At 52.2% G+C, this 15,795-nt stretch overlaps 6 protein-coding genes across 6 annotated transcripts; 3 read left to right on the plus strand and 3 right to left on the minus strand.

The window, feature by feature from the left end:
* Positions 1-125: 125 nt before the first annotated feature.
* VFPPC_13674 (golgi apparatus membrane protein) lies at positions 126-1,441 on the minus strand (the record flags this gene model as incomplete). Its single annotated transcript, XM_018291448.1, has 2 exons — positions 126-614; positions 680-1,441. 2 exons carry the CDS (start codon positions 1,439-1,441, stop codon positions 126-128), a joined length of 1,251 nt encoding a protein of 416 aa, XP_018145253.1.
* Positions 1,442-3,632: 2,191 nt separating this feature from the next.
* VFPPC_04639 (hypothetical protein) lies at positions 3,633-4,031 on the plus strand (the record flags this gene model as incomplete). The annotated part of the gene is made up of 1 exon (XM_018283962.2): positions 3,633-4,031. One exon carries the CDS (start codon positions 3,633-3,635, stop codon positions 4,029-4,031), a length of 399 nt encoding a protein of 132 aa, XP_018145254.2.
* A 1,970-nt stretch (positions 4,032-6,001) lies between these two features.
* On the plus strand, positions 6,002-8,115 carry VFPPC_04641 (N-acylethanolamine amidohydrolase; the record flags this gene model as incomplete). Its single annotated transcript, XM_022428412.1, has 5 exons — positions 6,002-6,123; positions 6,191-6,293; positions 6,407-6,902; positions 6,960-6,976; positions 7,030-8,115. 5 exons carry the CDS (start codon positions 6,002-6,004, stop codon positions 8,113-8,115), a joined length of 1,824 nt encoding a protein of 607 aa, XP_022284484.1.
* A 585-nt stretch (positions 8,116-8,700) lies between these two features.
* VFPPC_04643 (transcription factor Cys6) lies at positions 8,701-10,428 on the plus strand (the record flags this gene model as incomplete). Its single annotated transcript, XM_018283964.1, has 4 exons — positions 8,701-8,754; positions 8,891-9,349; positions 9,451-9,585; positions 9,646-10,428. The coding sequence occupies 4 exons, from the start codon at positions 8,701-8,703 to the stop codon at positions 10,426-10,428; spliced, it is 1,431 nt and encodes a 476-aa protein (XP_018145256.1).
* Positions 10,429-10,674: 246 nt separating this feature from the next.
* On the minus strand, positions 10,675-11,610 carry VFPPC_04644 (beta-flanking protein; the record flags this gene model as incomplete). The annotated part of the gene is made up of 5 exons (XM_018283965.1): positions 10,675-10,833; positions 10,895-11,070; positions 11,119-11,265; positions 11,317-11,325; positions 11,541-11,610. 5 exons carry the CDS (start codon positions 11,608-11,610, stop codon positions 10,675-10,677), a joined length of 561 nt encoding a protein of 186 aa, XP_018145257.1.
* A 1,305-nt stretch (positions 11,611-12,915) lies between these two features.
* VFPPC_04645 (Cutinase palindrome-binding protein) lies at positions 12,916-14,601 on the minus strand (the record flags this gene model as incomplete). Its single annotated transcript, XM_018283966.1, has 3 exons — positions 12,916-13,061; positions 13,169-14,420; positions 14,506-14,601. 3 exons carry the CDS (start codon positions 14,599-14,601, stop codon positions 12,916-12,918), a joined length of 1,494 nt encoding a protein of 497 aa, XP_018145258.1.
* Between the last annotated feature and the right edge of the window lie 1,194 nt (positions 14,602-15,795).

The following is a 15,795-nucleotide window of genomic DNA, read 5'->3' on the forward strand; positions in this document are numbered from 1 at the left end:
GTCGTATCTTTGTACAGACCCGCAAAATGTATTTCGCGAGGGTATCACTTTTTTTTTTTTTTTTTTTAATTTTGGGTTGAGTGTTGGTTTGTGTCCGGTTTCTGTTGGGGTATTGATAACGGCGCTCAGTCAATGGTCATGCGACTTGGCATCTGTGGTTTCACATCATGGAGGCTGATGGATGTTGCGTCGGGCTTTTCATCCACCTTTCGTGAGGACAACAGGTGGGCCTTGAGTCCCTGGTTGAAGTTGCGCATGCAAATGATGGCGTTGATCAAGGTAAGGATGATCAACAAGATGGTAATGACGGCGAAGGCTGTGAGGGACTTGCGGACGGCCTCATAAGAGTTTTTGTGGTCGGGTTGGTAGATGCGAACCAGTTTGAAGACAAAATAGGACAAGCCGCCCAAGAAAAGAAGCATGACACAAATTGTGCCAGCCTTGTTCTCTCTGCGGGTGAAGTAGGCTGCGGCAAGGAGAATTACAATCGTAATCGGGATGGTTGCGATGGTGAGAGCAAACTCGGGGTCCGACTTTTGCGCGACGACGACGACAAACTGGATGATGAAACCTAGGAAGAAGAAGAAATCAAACTTGAGCAGAGCGATGTAGATCTGGAAGGTCTCACGTCAGCTATTATACTTTTAATGACTTTGCAGCACCGAAGATAAAGACATACCTGATAGTGAAGGAATCGCTTCTTCATGCGATAATCTGCTCCAATGTTCTTCAAAATATCCCACGCAAATTCTTGGTACAGTTTCCATGCAATAAAGGCCATACACATGGTCACGAGACCGATGACGGCGGGAATCGCGATGAGAAACGCCTTCAGTTCGGACCAGAGTTCCTTCGCGGTGACATCGGTATCAAGAGCCCCGTGACTCGCCAAGATGTTGATGGCCATTTGAATTTGATCCACCTGAAGGGCAGTGTAGACCAGCATAGCCAGGTTGGCAATGCAGACACCAATGATCTGAATTGTGTTTTTCATGCGAAGGGCGTCCCAAACGATGACCAGTTCGTACAAGAAACCAAAGATGAAGAGAGTCAAGAAGGTCGGGATGGTCTTGTACTGAGATTGAACCTTGTCAACATTGATCTGCTTGCCCAGACTGGTTTGAAACTTGGCAAACACGTAGGCTTCAAAAACAAGGCAAATAATAGCCTGCAAAGTCGTGACGCCCATGAAGGCCGCAGACCATTTCGACTTGACAAACTCCCATCTATCGTTGCGTATACTCATGGCTGGGGCAGAAGGGGCGAGGCCTTGTCGGGCGGCGTAGCCTTGGTCGTAGTTGTTGAGGTTTGCATTCTCAGCATAGGTCGGCTGGGTGTATGTAGGTTGAGTGTATTCCGCCTGGGGATAGGCTGGTTGAGGATAGGCTTGCCCGTAGTCCTGGGGGTATTCGCTCCCAGGGCCGCCGTGTGAAGATGACATGCTGGAGTGTGGGTTGTGTTGAAAGTCTTGGCCGCCGAGCAGAGACTTGCCAGAGTCGAGTCTAGCCACGGTAGGCGAATAGTCGACTCCAACCGGGAGCCACACGGATGGCAATGAAGCAGGTGGAGCGGTATATCAGCAAGAATGAAAACCGCTGTCAAGCGAGGCTATCACTCTCGCTTCTGTCGATTGCAAGGCGGAAGGACGAATGTACGGGTGAGCATGAAAATTTGGCGCGTGATTGAGGCTCGAGCTCAGCACAGAGGCCCGCCAGAGTTCGTGACGAAGTGTGTACCGTGGTATGAGGGTAGGGCGGTCTCGAGGTTCGGGGTTCGAGTGAGTGATAAGATTCGAGGTTCTAGGCGAGTAGGGCGAGGACTCGGACTGATTGTTGATGTAGGATGGTGTTTTAACGAGTGGCTAGAGTTGAGAGGATGGACAACAGGAGGGTTTTTAGGTAGGGGTTGTAGGACAAGCAGTTTGAGGTTTTGGATGGAAGGATGCTAGTCCTATCTTGGAGGGGGACGGTGGGCAGCCCAGAAGCCAGAGAGACGACATGGAGGCTCAATGTCAATGTGAACATTGAATGTTGAGTGGGCTGTGCTACGGGGACTGGGGGCAGGACTGGGGAGGCAGGAGGGCCAAGAGAGGACCAACAGTGCGAGCAGAGGCGTCAGCAAGTCAGGGACGAGAAACCTTCTTGGTATTAATTTTGGAGACAGTTTTTAGGTGGCACCGGCAGACGGCAGGCTGCAGACGGCAGGCTGCAGACGACAGGATGGTCAGGCGTTCGTGGTTTGTCGTGTCTTTTGTGAGCGTTCTGGTGTCTGGTGAGCTGGTGAGCTGGTGGCGTCTGGTGATCCACAAATGTCAGGTCCTGTCTTCAATTCATCAATGTTGGTTCCAGACGTCTCAATTACAAGTTCAATCGTCACATCACGCAGCCTCCCGGCGGCAAAACAACAAAAGCAAACCAGCACGAGTAGCCAAGTCATGATAAAGTTGATCGACGGAGACAGCCAGGCGCAAGCATGAGGCCAATCCATGCAGGAGTCAGTCAAAGTGGTGCTCAGTGTTGGATGCTGAAACGGTAGGGTCCGTTGGCCCCACTTTTCCAAAGTGCCAATGTTTAATGTTGTGACGCCTGGCTGGACGTTCCTGGCTCAATGGAAGTTCCATCGGCGTCCAGAGGCTTGATGCGCAGTGCTAAAGTGGGCAATGGGCCCGGCCACAGTGGGCACAGTGGGCACAGTGGACACGATGAACACGATGCGGCCCCGTCTGGCGCAAGGGAGGCCGACTCGCTGCGTCCATGTCCTCGGTGCAGACTGGAAGCTTCATGTGCAATTCGGAATTCTCCTCAAGTGCTCACTTTCGACGAGTCGTTCACAGTGGACGGTGTTAAAAATGGAAGTCGGTCAAGTTCAGTGTGTTTGAACAGATTGGCCGTGTTGAGCCCACTGACCAAAAATGGATTGTCCAGTTGCGTATCCGTTGATGCGACACAACAGCCACCCTCCCAGCCATTACATGTACAATCCTGTGTTGGGCTGACACGTACCAGCCATGATGAAGATTTGAGAAGATTCAAAATCCAAATACGACCCGGCACATGCCTCGCCGCTGAACAAGCCCGCTGATTCGTTCCATTGTTTGGCTGGGTGGCCTCCGGCCGGGTGGCCTGGCCTGTGGGTGTCACATCCTCCTCACTGTCCTCACTGTCCTCACACACAGTCTTTTCGTTCGCTCAGACTGGCACTGACATGATTGAGTCCACGATCTGGTTCAAATGCCCCACAGCTTTGAACAATGAACTGTGCTTGACCACTCGCAGACAACTTGGTTCAACGTCAATGTTTGGTGTTGGCCGCCTTCTCCAGCGGCCTCCTCCAGCCAACAGCTCATGCACTCACTGTCTTCCAAGAATACGCCCAGGGTCTCCAGTCATCCGTGCTGTGAGACATGTTGAACAATGAATGGACCAGAGCCTTCGAAGCAGATTCTCTCGAGGGAGGTTCAGACCGGTTTTGTCTCTCAGCTGCTTCTTCGTACTCTGTGCAGCAAATGTCTGTTGGCTCATCAAGACCTTTCATTCTCCGACCGCCTCGAGGACCAGTGTCGGCAAATATCCCCACTGCGATAAATTCGTTGAGCTTGCCATCATTTCGTCACTTTTGGTCGCCAGAGTGACATGCAGTTCCAGGGCTGCTTGATGGTAATTAACTCGGAGGCTGTGCTGTGGCTGTCCTTGATCCTATCCGATCTCACTCAAGTTCTGGAGTTGCGAAGCCTCAACAGCGGATGCGACCGAAATTGCGGCCATGGATGGCTTTCAGTTCAGGCTGGCTTGGCTGGGCCAGTGCCACGCTTCGACAGTGCCTCAGCCTCCGGCCTCATCAAACAAACCATGGAAAAAACCATGTCACTTTATGATTCCTTGTTCCATGTCCCTTCAGAGCCGCTGTCCGGTAACGAAGCAGCGATGATGCTATTAACAACCTGGGATGGTTCTGACCGGACTGGCCACCTCGGTTCACAGGACAGCCAAGGTCAGCCTCATTTGTGGACTTTCGCACCATCAAGCTTATAATTGAGATGTGATCTGCCATCATCGGCGTTGTGGTGGTTTCATCGTCCTCCCTCCCGAAAGAGACAACCGAGGTCATGTTCTCGACGTTTCTCTCCAGGGAATTGGAAGCTATTCCCACACAGCAAGAAATACCACTCATATGACTAAGTCCCATGAACGGCATCAACATCGACATGGCTCAATACAATGCTCTCAATTGACGACTCAATTCGTCAGATGCTTTCATTGCCTGGTGATGCCATAATCAAACCATCGGCGGCGTATTTTACAAGAGATGAGACGATTTGTAACGAGCCCACGAAGATGATGCATTTATCCGAACATGCATTTGCCATTGTTGGCCGTGGGTTCCTCGCTAGTGTCTCGTCTGGTGTCGTCACCAACTCTGTGCCGGAATGTAATGCGTTTTGGAACCGTCCATTGTATCACTGGGCTGGGCTGGGCTGGGCTGGGCTGGGTAATAAAGCACCAGATATCTGAAACAGCCGTTGAGCCAAAGATTCCTGTGGATGGCTGCTCAATCAGTACCTACCTGACCTGTCACGCAGGCACAACAAGCTGCACAAGTCAAGTTAGATAGGGACTGTGCTGCCACCACCGTTGGCCTTCATGTGATGTCTGTGGCATTGAACGCATCATGCAGCGTGCCAAGATGGCCTGATAATGTTGAAGCCATTACCCGTGAACTGAGGTCTGTGTCAATGCTGATACACTATTCACGCGCACGTTGGGCCATGAAGGAATGTTGTGGATTCGCTGTGAAGCCGTCAACATATCTTGTCGTGGCTCTGAAACACTGAGCAGTGACGGCGTGTTCCATTGGCTACGGCTTCGATGTCCCAAACAATGGCCCATTTATGTAAAATCTGGGCAATCATCGAACAAGAACAAAATTAGAAATTTCATGCGCTTTTTTTTGTAGATCTGCTTGTGCTGTGTGTTCAGTGCTCAGCTGCCCGTGGAGTTGCTTCATGTGCAGTACGCTGCTCTAGAACAACCAGACGAGTTGAGTACCAGATTCAGAAGAGTCCAGTCAAGGTTCGATGTTGGGATTCATGAAGTGGATTTACCTGTAGCCAACCAATGCAACATTGACCACAGGTTCCCACCCATCCAGGCGTATCAGAAAACTACGGCCGAATCCCAGGTTCCTGGGCTGTGAACAGGAACCAGACATTTAGACGATGACGGACAGACAGACTATGGCCAAATGAAGTAAGATTCACATGCACGTCAGCAATGAACACCCATCGCATTGTGCATAGTTCGCTTCTCCTGTATTAATACACGAGTATCTATAGTATATGTCCAATTATTTGCTGCTCCGAGCCATTTGCAGAACCACATCTCGGAAAGATGGCCACAATCTCGTACACAATGAGAGATAACGATTTACGCCCCAGCTTATGCCTCGTGGCGGCCATCACTCGGTGTGGTACCGGAACCAATCTGACCATTTGAGCACATCCTGGCTCATTCACAACCCATCTCGTAAGGAACAACCTGCCATTGTGCTTTCCACGTGCATGGATGGTACCTGCGTCGTGGTGGCGCCATCACTCCAAGACCATGTACCCCATATCCCGTCTCATCCATGGCCACTTTTCATTAGTTTCTAGGTTCGCCAAACTCTCCGGCTCAACCAGCCAGAAACGGCGTTGCTAGTCGACGCCACCTCCAGAGTTGCCTGGAACTATCAAGTTAGGCTTGAGATTTCCGTCAATGAGTATTATACTTAAACCGAGGCACGGAACACGCTCGATGCTCCAGGTTCGGTTGCTTACATCCATCCGAGTGTCGCATTCAGCCCAGAAGACTATTTGATGGTTGCACAAGCCATCGCGTCAACGCAATCTCCAAACTCATAGCATACGAGAACGAGGCCTTCTTGAGAAACATCACAGTCATCATCTGCGGACCACTGGCGTTGAGCGTAATCCTCTAGGTGTAAACAAGCACACTCCACGGCCATGGCATCACCAGCTTTCGCCAACTATCCGAAGCCGGTGGAAGGACCGGACACCAAGTACGCGGCTCCTCCGGCGAAGAATCCTGTTCTGCGAGGATATTCTTTGGTCGCTGCTAGCGCTCTGTATGTGACCTGAATTCATCCATCCGAGATGAGACTGATGCTGACTTGCGCAATTTCCTCTGTGAAGGGTATCAAGGTCAGGGGTTCTTCAGCGATTCTTCTGGAACAATGCAGGGTTTGGCAGTGTCAAGAATCTGTCCGTCCTGGATGGCGTTCCGCATACCTTTGACGTGAGTCCATGTCCTTGTGACGAAGCAGGCGCGATGTGTATCTATTTCCCTTGGCTGGGAATCCCTCTCGATCTGTTATCGATAAGTAATGATGTTGACATTCGGTCACATAGCCTTGCGTGACTCCACTAGGAGAAACCGGCCCTGTACTTGACTTCGAACCTGCTCTCCTTGCCGCCAAGCATGTCGACCCCAAGACCAGGTACTACTCCATCAACGACTATCACCAGCTCTACAAGTCGGGCAAAGCAACCCCACTTGACGTCGTCAACGCCCTCCTCCCTCTGACCAAGCCCGGAGTAGGGACCAAGACCGGGTATGGAGACGCCTGGGCCGACAACCACGGCAACGACGAGTTGGTGTTTGAGGCTGCTCAGGCGTCGACCGAGAGATGGGCTGCCGGCAAGCCATTGGGCGTTTTGGACGGCGTGCCCATTGGTGTCAAGGATGACGTGAATGTCAAGGGCTATGTCAACCACAACGGCATGAAATATAACGCCGACTCGCCGTTCTTCAAGAGACAGGAGAAGTCTGCGTGGTGCGTGCAGATGCTGCAGGATGCGGGAGCCGTGGTTCTCGGCAAGAATCGCATGCATGAGCTTGGATCAGGTCAGTTTTCGTCATCTCTGTCATTTGCAAACCTCTTGCTAACGGCTCGTTTTGTAGACACATGTGGTCTTAATGTCAGTATTTGAATGGACCTTTCACCATCGCTTGACAGCTAACCAGCACCTAGGTTGCCCAAGGATCACCGACAAACCACCTGAACAATGAGTACTACCCCGGAGGATCTTCCTCAGGACCAGCCTCCGCCGTATGTGCCGGCATCGTGCCCATCTCCGTCGCCACCGACGCAGGCGGCAGCATCCGCATCCCAGCCAGTTTCAACGGCCTCTACGGCCTCAAGACATCTCACCACCGAACAGGATACATGGGCAGCACCATGTGTATCACGGGTCCTATCGCAGCCAATGTCGCCGATCTCACCATTGCCTATCGACTCATGTCACAGCCCAATCCCGACGACGGCATCCAAGGGGTATTCGGTCGCTCCAACCCCCCTCAACCATCTGCCAAACGCACCATGGGCGTCTATCGCGACTGGCTGAACGCAGCTGACCCCGAGGTCCTGGAGCACTGCAACAACGCACTAGACTACTTTGTCAAAGAGCGCGGCTACGAGATTGTGGACATTTCACTCCCGCACCTCGCGGATGCCCAGCTCTCCCACGGCATGATCTGCATCACCGAAATGGCCGAGGCGGCCCGTCGAAGGACCAATAATCCAGCAGACTGGCTCTCCCTCGTCGGCTCGGTGAACCAGCTCGTCATGACGGTTGGGCAGCAGACACCCGCGTCCGACTTCCTCAAGTTCAACACCATGCGGACGGTTTTGATGCGCCATTTCGCGTTCCTGTTCCAAAAGTACCCTGGCCTGCTCATCATGTCGCCTACTACACCTCTCAACGGCTGGCCCAAGCATCCCGGTGACGCGGCCCTGGGAATGAACGACGCCAACACCACGTTTAGAAACATGATGTACATCTTCTTGGCTAACATGACGGGCACGCCGTCTGTCTCGGTGCCTATTGGGTATGCGCCTCCGAAGCAGGGCAAGGGCAAGGTGCCGGTTGGACTGATGGCCACGGGTGAATGGGGAAGTGAGGAGCAGCTGTTGGCGTTTGCGGGCGAGGCCGAGGAGTATTTGCATGAGGTGTACGATGAGGGTCGACGGAGACCGGATGCGTGGTTGGATGTAATGGCTTTGGTAGGTGGCGAGCATGGGAGTGAGAAGGGTAATGGGAATGGGAAGCGTCAGTGATGTCAGTGATGCTGAGCGTTTGAGTCCTGTCTTGTATTATTGTGTTTTGCGATTGTATATGAATGTAAATATTTGGAGAGAAAATAATACATACATAGTGGGAAAGTAGACTCGACAATTCAGTCTGATATGCCTGAACGGTGTAGAATTCTCTACAATTTCGAAAATGACCACGTCCGCCAAGTACCTAAGCATGTGCGGTGTAGAACCACGATTATCTATGCACCGTCACTCATGCAGATGAACATCCCTGCCCGTTACGTTCGCACAATCCGAGGCGGAGCTCCTCCCGAACCCTCATCGGCACATCTCGAGGCTGTCATCCTACAGTCAACCAACACTACCAGCGACAATTAACCACGCCCACGCAGGCAGTCCATGCGTAGCATGCTTTATCAGACCCCAATCGATCAAGGAACACCAAGCTAGATGCAGAGGCGGCCCGAAGCAAGCGGCGAAACTACTTGACCATTGATCTCACCGCGAGTTTCCCATTCCGGTAAAAGCGTCCGCCCCCTCCATCGATCCATTGATGTCCCCTCCCCGCCAGGAACATCCCGCGCAGTTCGAGATTCGAGATTCGAGATGCCAGCTATCCCAGGGAGGAGCTGTGAGGCATGTCGAGCTCGAAAGAAGAAGGTTAGTGTGTGATATTCCCACCCTTGATCGCTACTCTCTACCTAGGTAGTTATAGCGAAGCCCCATGTCCCATGTACCAGCCACGAAAGATATCCACCAACTCTACATCATGAAGCAATAGACTAACAAACACAAGTGTGACCAAGGCCAACCATCCTGCTCCCGCTGCATACGCCTCAACATCCGCTGCATCGGCTCCGGCACCCAACGCTTCAAATTCCACATCGCAACGTCCACCAACCCTCGCCACACGCCCGTCGGCCTGCCCTCCCGCCCCCTACACAACCAAGTCACCGCCACTATCGGCAGTCTCATCCAGACCCTGGAGGTGGACGACCCGCGCTTCTGCATCGTCAGCCTAGGCGGTTTCTTCGAGGATGTGCCCCGGCGACTGGGTCGGAACGAGGCCCTGGACGCGGCGGCGAGGGCCTTTTCCGAGACGATGGCTGTGGTGAGGACGGGAAAGGTCACGGTGCCGATGCTGACGGACTATGGGGTCGCGTTAAAGGCGCTGAGGAGGGTGTTTGTGAGTGCGCCGGAGAAGGTTATGACTGTGGAAACGCTGGTTGCTATTTATCTGGTTATGATTTGTCAGGTGGGTTATTCTTGCATATTGACTTACATTATTGTTCTGTGCTTAACTTTACTTGCTGGGAGAAGTTCCTGGAGTAATATGGCTAATGCTGGATGTATTAGAACTGGATGGGTGGGAGCCGCGAGGAATTCTCAGTTCATATCAACGGACTGGTGAATATTCTCAACTCTGGAGCCGCTCGAGACTGGAACGACAGCTTCAGTAGGCAAATACTGGGTATAACCTCACTCCTTGCTGTAAGTCATTTGTCTATTTTCAACCCTCATCACCATCACCATCACCAACTCACAAACAAGGTCTCCGAATCTGTAACAAATCACACCTTCCAATTCAACCCCCAATTCATACCCACGACCAAAGCCGGCCCCATCCCCTCCCACGCCCGGCAACCCAACATCGCCGACCCCGAAACCATCAAGCTCGAAAACCTCGTCAACTACCCCAAATACCTCAACGAGCCAGACCTCCACCTCCTGGAAATCCGCCAACGCTACGAACAAGCCAAGCTGGAATCCCACATGCTCGTCCACCTCCTCAACAACATGCTCGCCGCGTCAAGCTCGCCCGACGCACCGCCAAGCCCGCCCTCCGCGTCATTCATAAGAATGTACATTCTGTGCGAGTCTGGCGCCGGGACCCTCATGTCCGTAGCCATGATGCTCAACCAGATCCTGAGAATCTTCAACACGCACGACTTCCTCCTCGAGCAGGACATGGCCTTCTTCACCACGGAGGTCATGAATGTGGCGGCGCGGGTGAAGGACCTGCGGCCACTGGGGTGCACGTTTGTCCCGCCCACGCTGTGCATGGGGTGGGTTACTACGCCGAGTGAGGATGTGAGGAGGCAGCTGGGTGAGTGGATGGAGTTTTATCGTGCGGACTTTCGGGGCGCAAAGAGTACGGATTTCACGGGGTGGTTGGAGCATCGGTTTGGGAGGATGCGTGGGAGGGCGGCGGAGATGGAGAGGGAGAAGGAGAGGAGTGAGGCGGGGGATAGTGGGATTGAGTCGTTGGGTGAGGATGGGACTGAGGAGGAGGAGTTTGAGATTACGGGGACGAGGCCATGTTGTGTTATGTGATGTGATATCATGTTGGGGTTTCAGGGCTATGTGTGGGTTTGGATATTTGCGGTTATAGACGCCTGAGGTTCAAAGGATATGGAGTTGGATAGTCATCTTAAGCTGGTATGCTAGTCATCTAGTTCCATGGTGCTCAAATACAAGCAATTTCATATCGTCTCACCACCATAATGCCACGCACTTACACTCCAACAACACACCACCATGTAAAGCCTACCATTGCAGTGCCGGACGATAAAAGTCCCATCAACCCAAAAACTTGGCCGCCATCCCAGCCAAACCCCCCTGCGACCCAGCCTGACTCTTGAAATACATCTTCATAGCCATCTCAACCGCCTGCTGCACAACATTCTCCTTGCTCGCCCCATCCGCAACCTTTCCCTGCGCGGCCTTGGAATCAAAGAGCTTTTCACTCATTAGCCTCACTCCCTCTTTACATACTCCATAAACACGCAGTAAAACCCACCTTGGTTGCCTCCGACATGGCCATGCCCAAAAACGCAGCCTGGCCCTGTCCCGAACTCGCACTGTTGTCCGACTGCGTGAATTTCTTGAGGGCCTGCATCGCGGCAGCTGTGCCGAGGGAGCTGGAGTCGCCTTTGCCGTCGTTTTGATACACATTCTGGTGCTGCTTGATGGCGTCTACACATGTTAGCTTGGCGTCCGTTGTGTGGGATGGGGCAGTCGCACCCTCTTCGTCAATGTCTTCGTTTTGAATCTTTTCCTGCTTGTTGCCTACGGCGTTCATGATGTTGGAGAATAAGTCGCTGCTGCCGGAGGGGCCGGCGTTGTTGGACGCGTGCTGCTGGGCTTGTTTGAGGGTGTCATCTTGGAAGCCTGCTTCTGGGGGGTTAGTGGGCGTTGGAGTTGGAGGGTAGGTGTGCTTACTGGATTGTCCTGTTGGGAAAACATTTCATGTTAGCGTTGACGGTTGAATTATGTGACGCTTGATATATATATTGAACAAAAATGCAATTGTGTTGACGATACCGAACATTGGATGCATTCAATGGCGGGGTAGCTTCCATCATGATCAGGGGTCCGAGGTCATGGAGGGGTAGCTCCCTTGGACTCATCCACGACAAAGAGCAATCATCGCAGCTCCAACTCACCTTGACTGTTCCCCTGACCAGACAGCTGCTGCTGGAGCATGTCCTTTCCGACGCTGAGGAGCTTGTCCATAATGGATGACGAGTAGATGCGAGTGGTAGAGATACTGTGCGGAAGTTGCTTGCAAGTGTCAAGTAGAAAGGAAGTGAGAGGAGGCACTAAATGGGCAGGCCAAACCGTCCAACTTCAAATACTGAAAATGCTCCCACTTGGGCCACTGGAGCTCATCTGCTAGCTGCCGGCCGATTGATTCGTCGGCTCATCACCTCGACACACCAAACATCAAATCACGTTTCGTCAAGCAAGGAATGACACGCAACGAGCTGCGGGGGAGCTCCACGACGCACGGCAGGGATACATCGCGTACATTTGTATCCGTGGTACATTACTGCAACTACTTGATGGATGACTGGACTAGCTTCAGGTCCTTGGTGTACGCCAAGTAAAGGAACGGGAAGGACGGCACCACCGTGACCGCAAATTGATGCATCTGTGGCGTTGGGCAAGTCCCTTCGTCTTCATGACGTGTACTCGCAGAAAGCCTTTGAATCAAAATTCAATATTTCGGGTTCCTAAAGCTACTTTTCTCGACCTTTTAGCCCATGCCCCTTCTCGCGGGACCCAGAAATTCGGTTATCTCGGAAAGCTTCATACATCAGGAGCTTGGCAACTCATCAGCGCGACAAGTTCCGCACCTCTCAAGGTACTTCGGATGCTGGTGCCACGCCAATTACCCTTAGCCCTGATACAATTCCCAAAATTTACTTCCTCAACCAAGTTCTACTGAGGGTCACGCTGCATGGAATCATGTTTAGTATGTGTATTGTATTTTCCTTGATTTGATTCATCATATACGTATAATCAAGTCCCTTCGCTATGAAAGTATAAACCCAAATAAACAGCTCGGCAAAAAAAAAAAAAAAAAAAAAAAAAAAAAAAAAAAAAAGTCAAAGAGTCCACGCCGTGTACTGTGCCTCTTTCATTTTGTTACTCCGCTCAGGTATCATCATGTCCATCATACAACTTCCCAAATCGAACCAGTGATGCGTCGTGGCTAAAACCAGCTACGCATCAAACGTCAACCAACACTGTATATACCATCATCTAGTCCGAGCCATGCCCCAATATGGAAATCAGTAAAACGAAACAAACGAGATAAATCAGTAAATCAATAAAGCTGTGGCCGTTTTCGTATGTCGTTGCCAACAAAGTTCGTACAAAATTCGTGTCCTTCAAGAAAATGTCGTCCCCCAAACGCCGGCCAAATCCGCTGCCGGGAACGAATCCCGCATCAATGGCCCAAAATCCTTCCGAGTGACGCCGTGCCATGCTCAACTCTCGCCTCAGATCGAATTCTATTAGTCTTTGGCCGAAACGCTACCCCATGGTTTGGTCCACCATCGGCCCCTTTTGCGATACACTGTGCCGCTTCTTTTCTTTCTTGGCCCATCGCAAGCCACAGGCATTGCAAAGTGTCTTCGGTCCATTAGGTCCCTTTCGCCATTCGGGCGAGTCCAGAGTTCCTGCAGTCAGTTAGTACCTACGAAAGGAGGCCGGCCATGTTGGTTTTGGTTTGGAGCACGACATGGTCGAAGAGTCCATATTGCGAATTCCACGCGGGTAAACATACCGCAATCCGTGCAGACGTATTCCTCTGCCGTCTTCAATTTCTTCTTCTTCTCCCCTGCTCTAGCATCTCGATCGATGGGAATCGCAATGCCGGCATCGCCCCTGATGAGTGTCGGGCTGCTACCGCCAGTCGTAATACCCCTACTACGCTCGCCTTCCAAATACCGCAATCCGGTCAGCATTTCTATTGTCTCGGCGTGTGTATTGCCTTCGTAGCGGGCCATCTTATCCCCCAGGGAATCCGAGCTTCGGCTCGCCGCGACACCTTCAAGATTCTCTCTTGTGAGCGCCGAGTTGAACCCATCCCCGTGCATATCGCCCCCTGAGTTGTGGCGGAGGAAGGGGGTGGATGCGGCCGTCGTCTCAGACGGAGTCACATCAGATTGGCCCTCTTGACTCTGCATCCATTGTCGGTTTGACTCTTCCGTTTCGGCTTCTTCTTCTCTCCGCAGCTCCGCAATGCGCCGCCGCAATCGCTCGTTTTCCATTTTGTGCTCCAAAAATGAGTCGAGGAGAATAGTATTCTTCGTGGGGTATTTTCTCGACATCATGAAGACGGCTTGGCAAAATGGTGATTGGTTGTTGGGGTTGGGCGCAAATCTCGCCGCCGCGATGTGGGCATGACCGATAGTCTCAAGCATGACGTACGTGCCTCCCTTGGTTTTGATTCTGTAGAACATTCGCAGAGGGTTGCCGGACGCGATCGATTCATTGAGCTCAGCAACGAAAACGCCCTGGTCGTCTGGATGAATCATATCCTTCAAAAACACATCTTGAAGCTCACCGGCCGCATATCCGGTGAGGGCCAGGACGCTCTTGGATGCATACTTGATTCGTCCGTTGGCGTCGAGAATGTGCAGAAAGTCCCTCAACTCCTCCACTACCTTTGCTGGCCAATTTCTTCGTTTCGTGAAGTCGGTCACAGTGCTCACACTACCGCCACTACCGCCGGCGCCGGTGAGGCTCATTTGCGCGAAAGACCCAGGCGGGAGAGGACCGGCTCCAGGCACATTTTCGGCCGTCGTAGCTAGTGGATCGTTTGGTTGCTGCTGGCTCGAAGCTTGAGTATCGGGAGTATTGGTCATGGCAATGTCGCTGCTCCCATGGCTAGGTATTGGCTGGGTTGCGGGCATGGCCGGTGCGCCAATGCCCGAGTCAATGTTCATGGGTATGCCGCCAAATGTGTCCATCATGTCCCCATCATCGAAAAAGGACATCAAGTCGTTGTTGTTGGGTTGCACTCCGGCGGAAAACTGTGGCACAAAAGAGGGGACTCTGTCAGCTCAGACTGCCCATGCAGCGGGGTTTTGGAAAAGAAGATGGGAAGTAACTGCCAACCTCAGAGTTTTGTGCATTTGGCAAGTCATTCAAAGTGAATGTCGAGAAATCATACAAATTGCCAGGAGGCGGAGGTGGAGGCGGTCCATGATCCATGGCTCATGTGCTGTCTCAATCAAGACCAGACGCACTTATCAGCCGCTCCCGTGGTAACAAGCCTAGTTCATCAAGTCGAGTCTGGCCTGATGTCTGGTCCAGTGGTCCAGTCTGGAAGGCAAAAAACGATTGATGAGCGAGTCTGGAGCCAGAACCTAGGCCAGTGGCGTGAGCATAGCGGGCTGAGCGCCCTAGAATTCTGAAGCCTACAGCGGTTTGCAGGGCGAGATTGCGCTGATGTGAGTCGATAGCGGCGCTCAATATTACTTCGGGTCGTGGTGGTCGCAGTCGGTAGAGGTACGGAGCTAAGGCTGCTGGAAGAAAGTAAAATGGTCAAGTCTGACGTTGGTACGAAAGCGATGGGCGGATCGACGTCGTCGAGCGATCCAACAGGGACAAAAAAAACAAGAGTGGCCGGATACAAAAGAAGAAGAAGAATTCCGAGCGGCAGACTGTGTGCTATTGTACAAGAATTGCATGCCGAAAAGAGATTACCGATTACATATGACTGACAGGCTAATCCATAAAGTAAGGTCAAGTCAAGCAAGGTACTCCGTAGGGACGAAATCCAGTACTCCATACGCAACCTTGGAAGGTGGGTGGGTGTGTATTCACTTGAACTAGAATGTTCCCAAAGCGGTTACAGGTCCATGGCAAGTCGCTCCATGTCGCCCCATGTAGCCTGCCAAATCAAAGCCAAGTGAGATCAAGTACCTAGGTACCTAAGGTACCAGACCAAACCAAACCAAACCGACGCCTGTGCTAGCCTCAATTTTTGATGCCAGGCTGCAACTGCCACAGGCATGGAAATGGACACCTGCACCAGACTGACCGCACCATGTTGCTTGCATGTTGCATGGGCGGAGGCGTTCTTTCATGCCAAGGGCAAGTGCCAGCCAGAAACAGGGTCTCTCAGTCTGCTTCCACTCAACTGGTCTGTCCTGCAATTCTCCGGTCCTGTATGCTCTAGTTGCGTCTGGTGGTTCTGCATCTCCATCAATCTCACCTTCCAGCAAGCGAGAACCTGTTTCGGAGCAAAACGCCCGCGAAAAGCGGAGAGTTTGCCAATAAAGCGCAGCCATGCCAATGTCGATCAACTTGGCCCAGTTGTGTTTTCCTTGACGGAGCCCTCGGTATGTCCCTTTTGCCTATGCGTGAAACCCCATGACAGAGATGGAATTGATAGACATAGCT

This window comes from Pochonia chlamydosporia, chromosome 3, assembly GCF_001653235.2.
Source record: "Pochonia chlamydosporia 170 chromosome 3, whole genome shotgun sequence".
NCBI classification, from domain to species: Eukaryota; Fungi; Ascomycota; class Sordariomycetes; order Hypocreales; family Clavicipitaceae; genus Pochonia; species Pochonia chlamydosporia.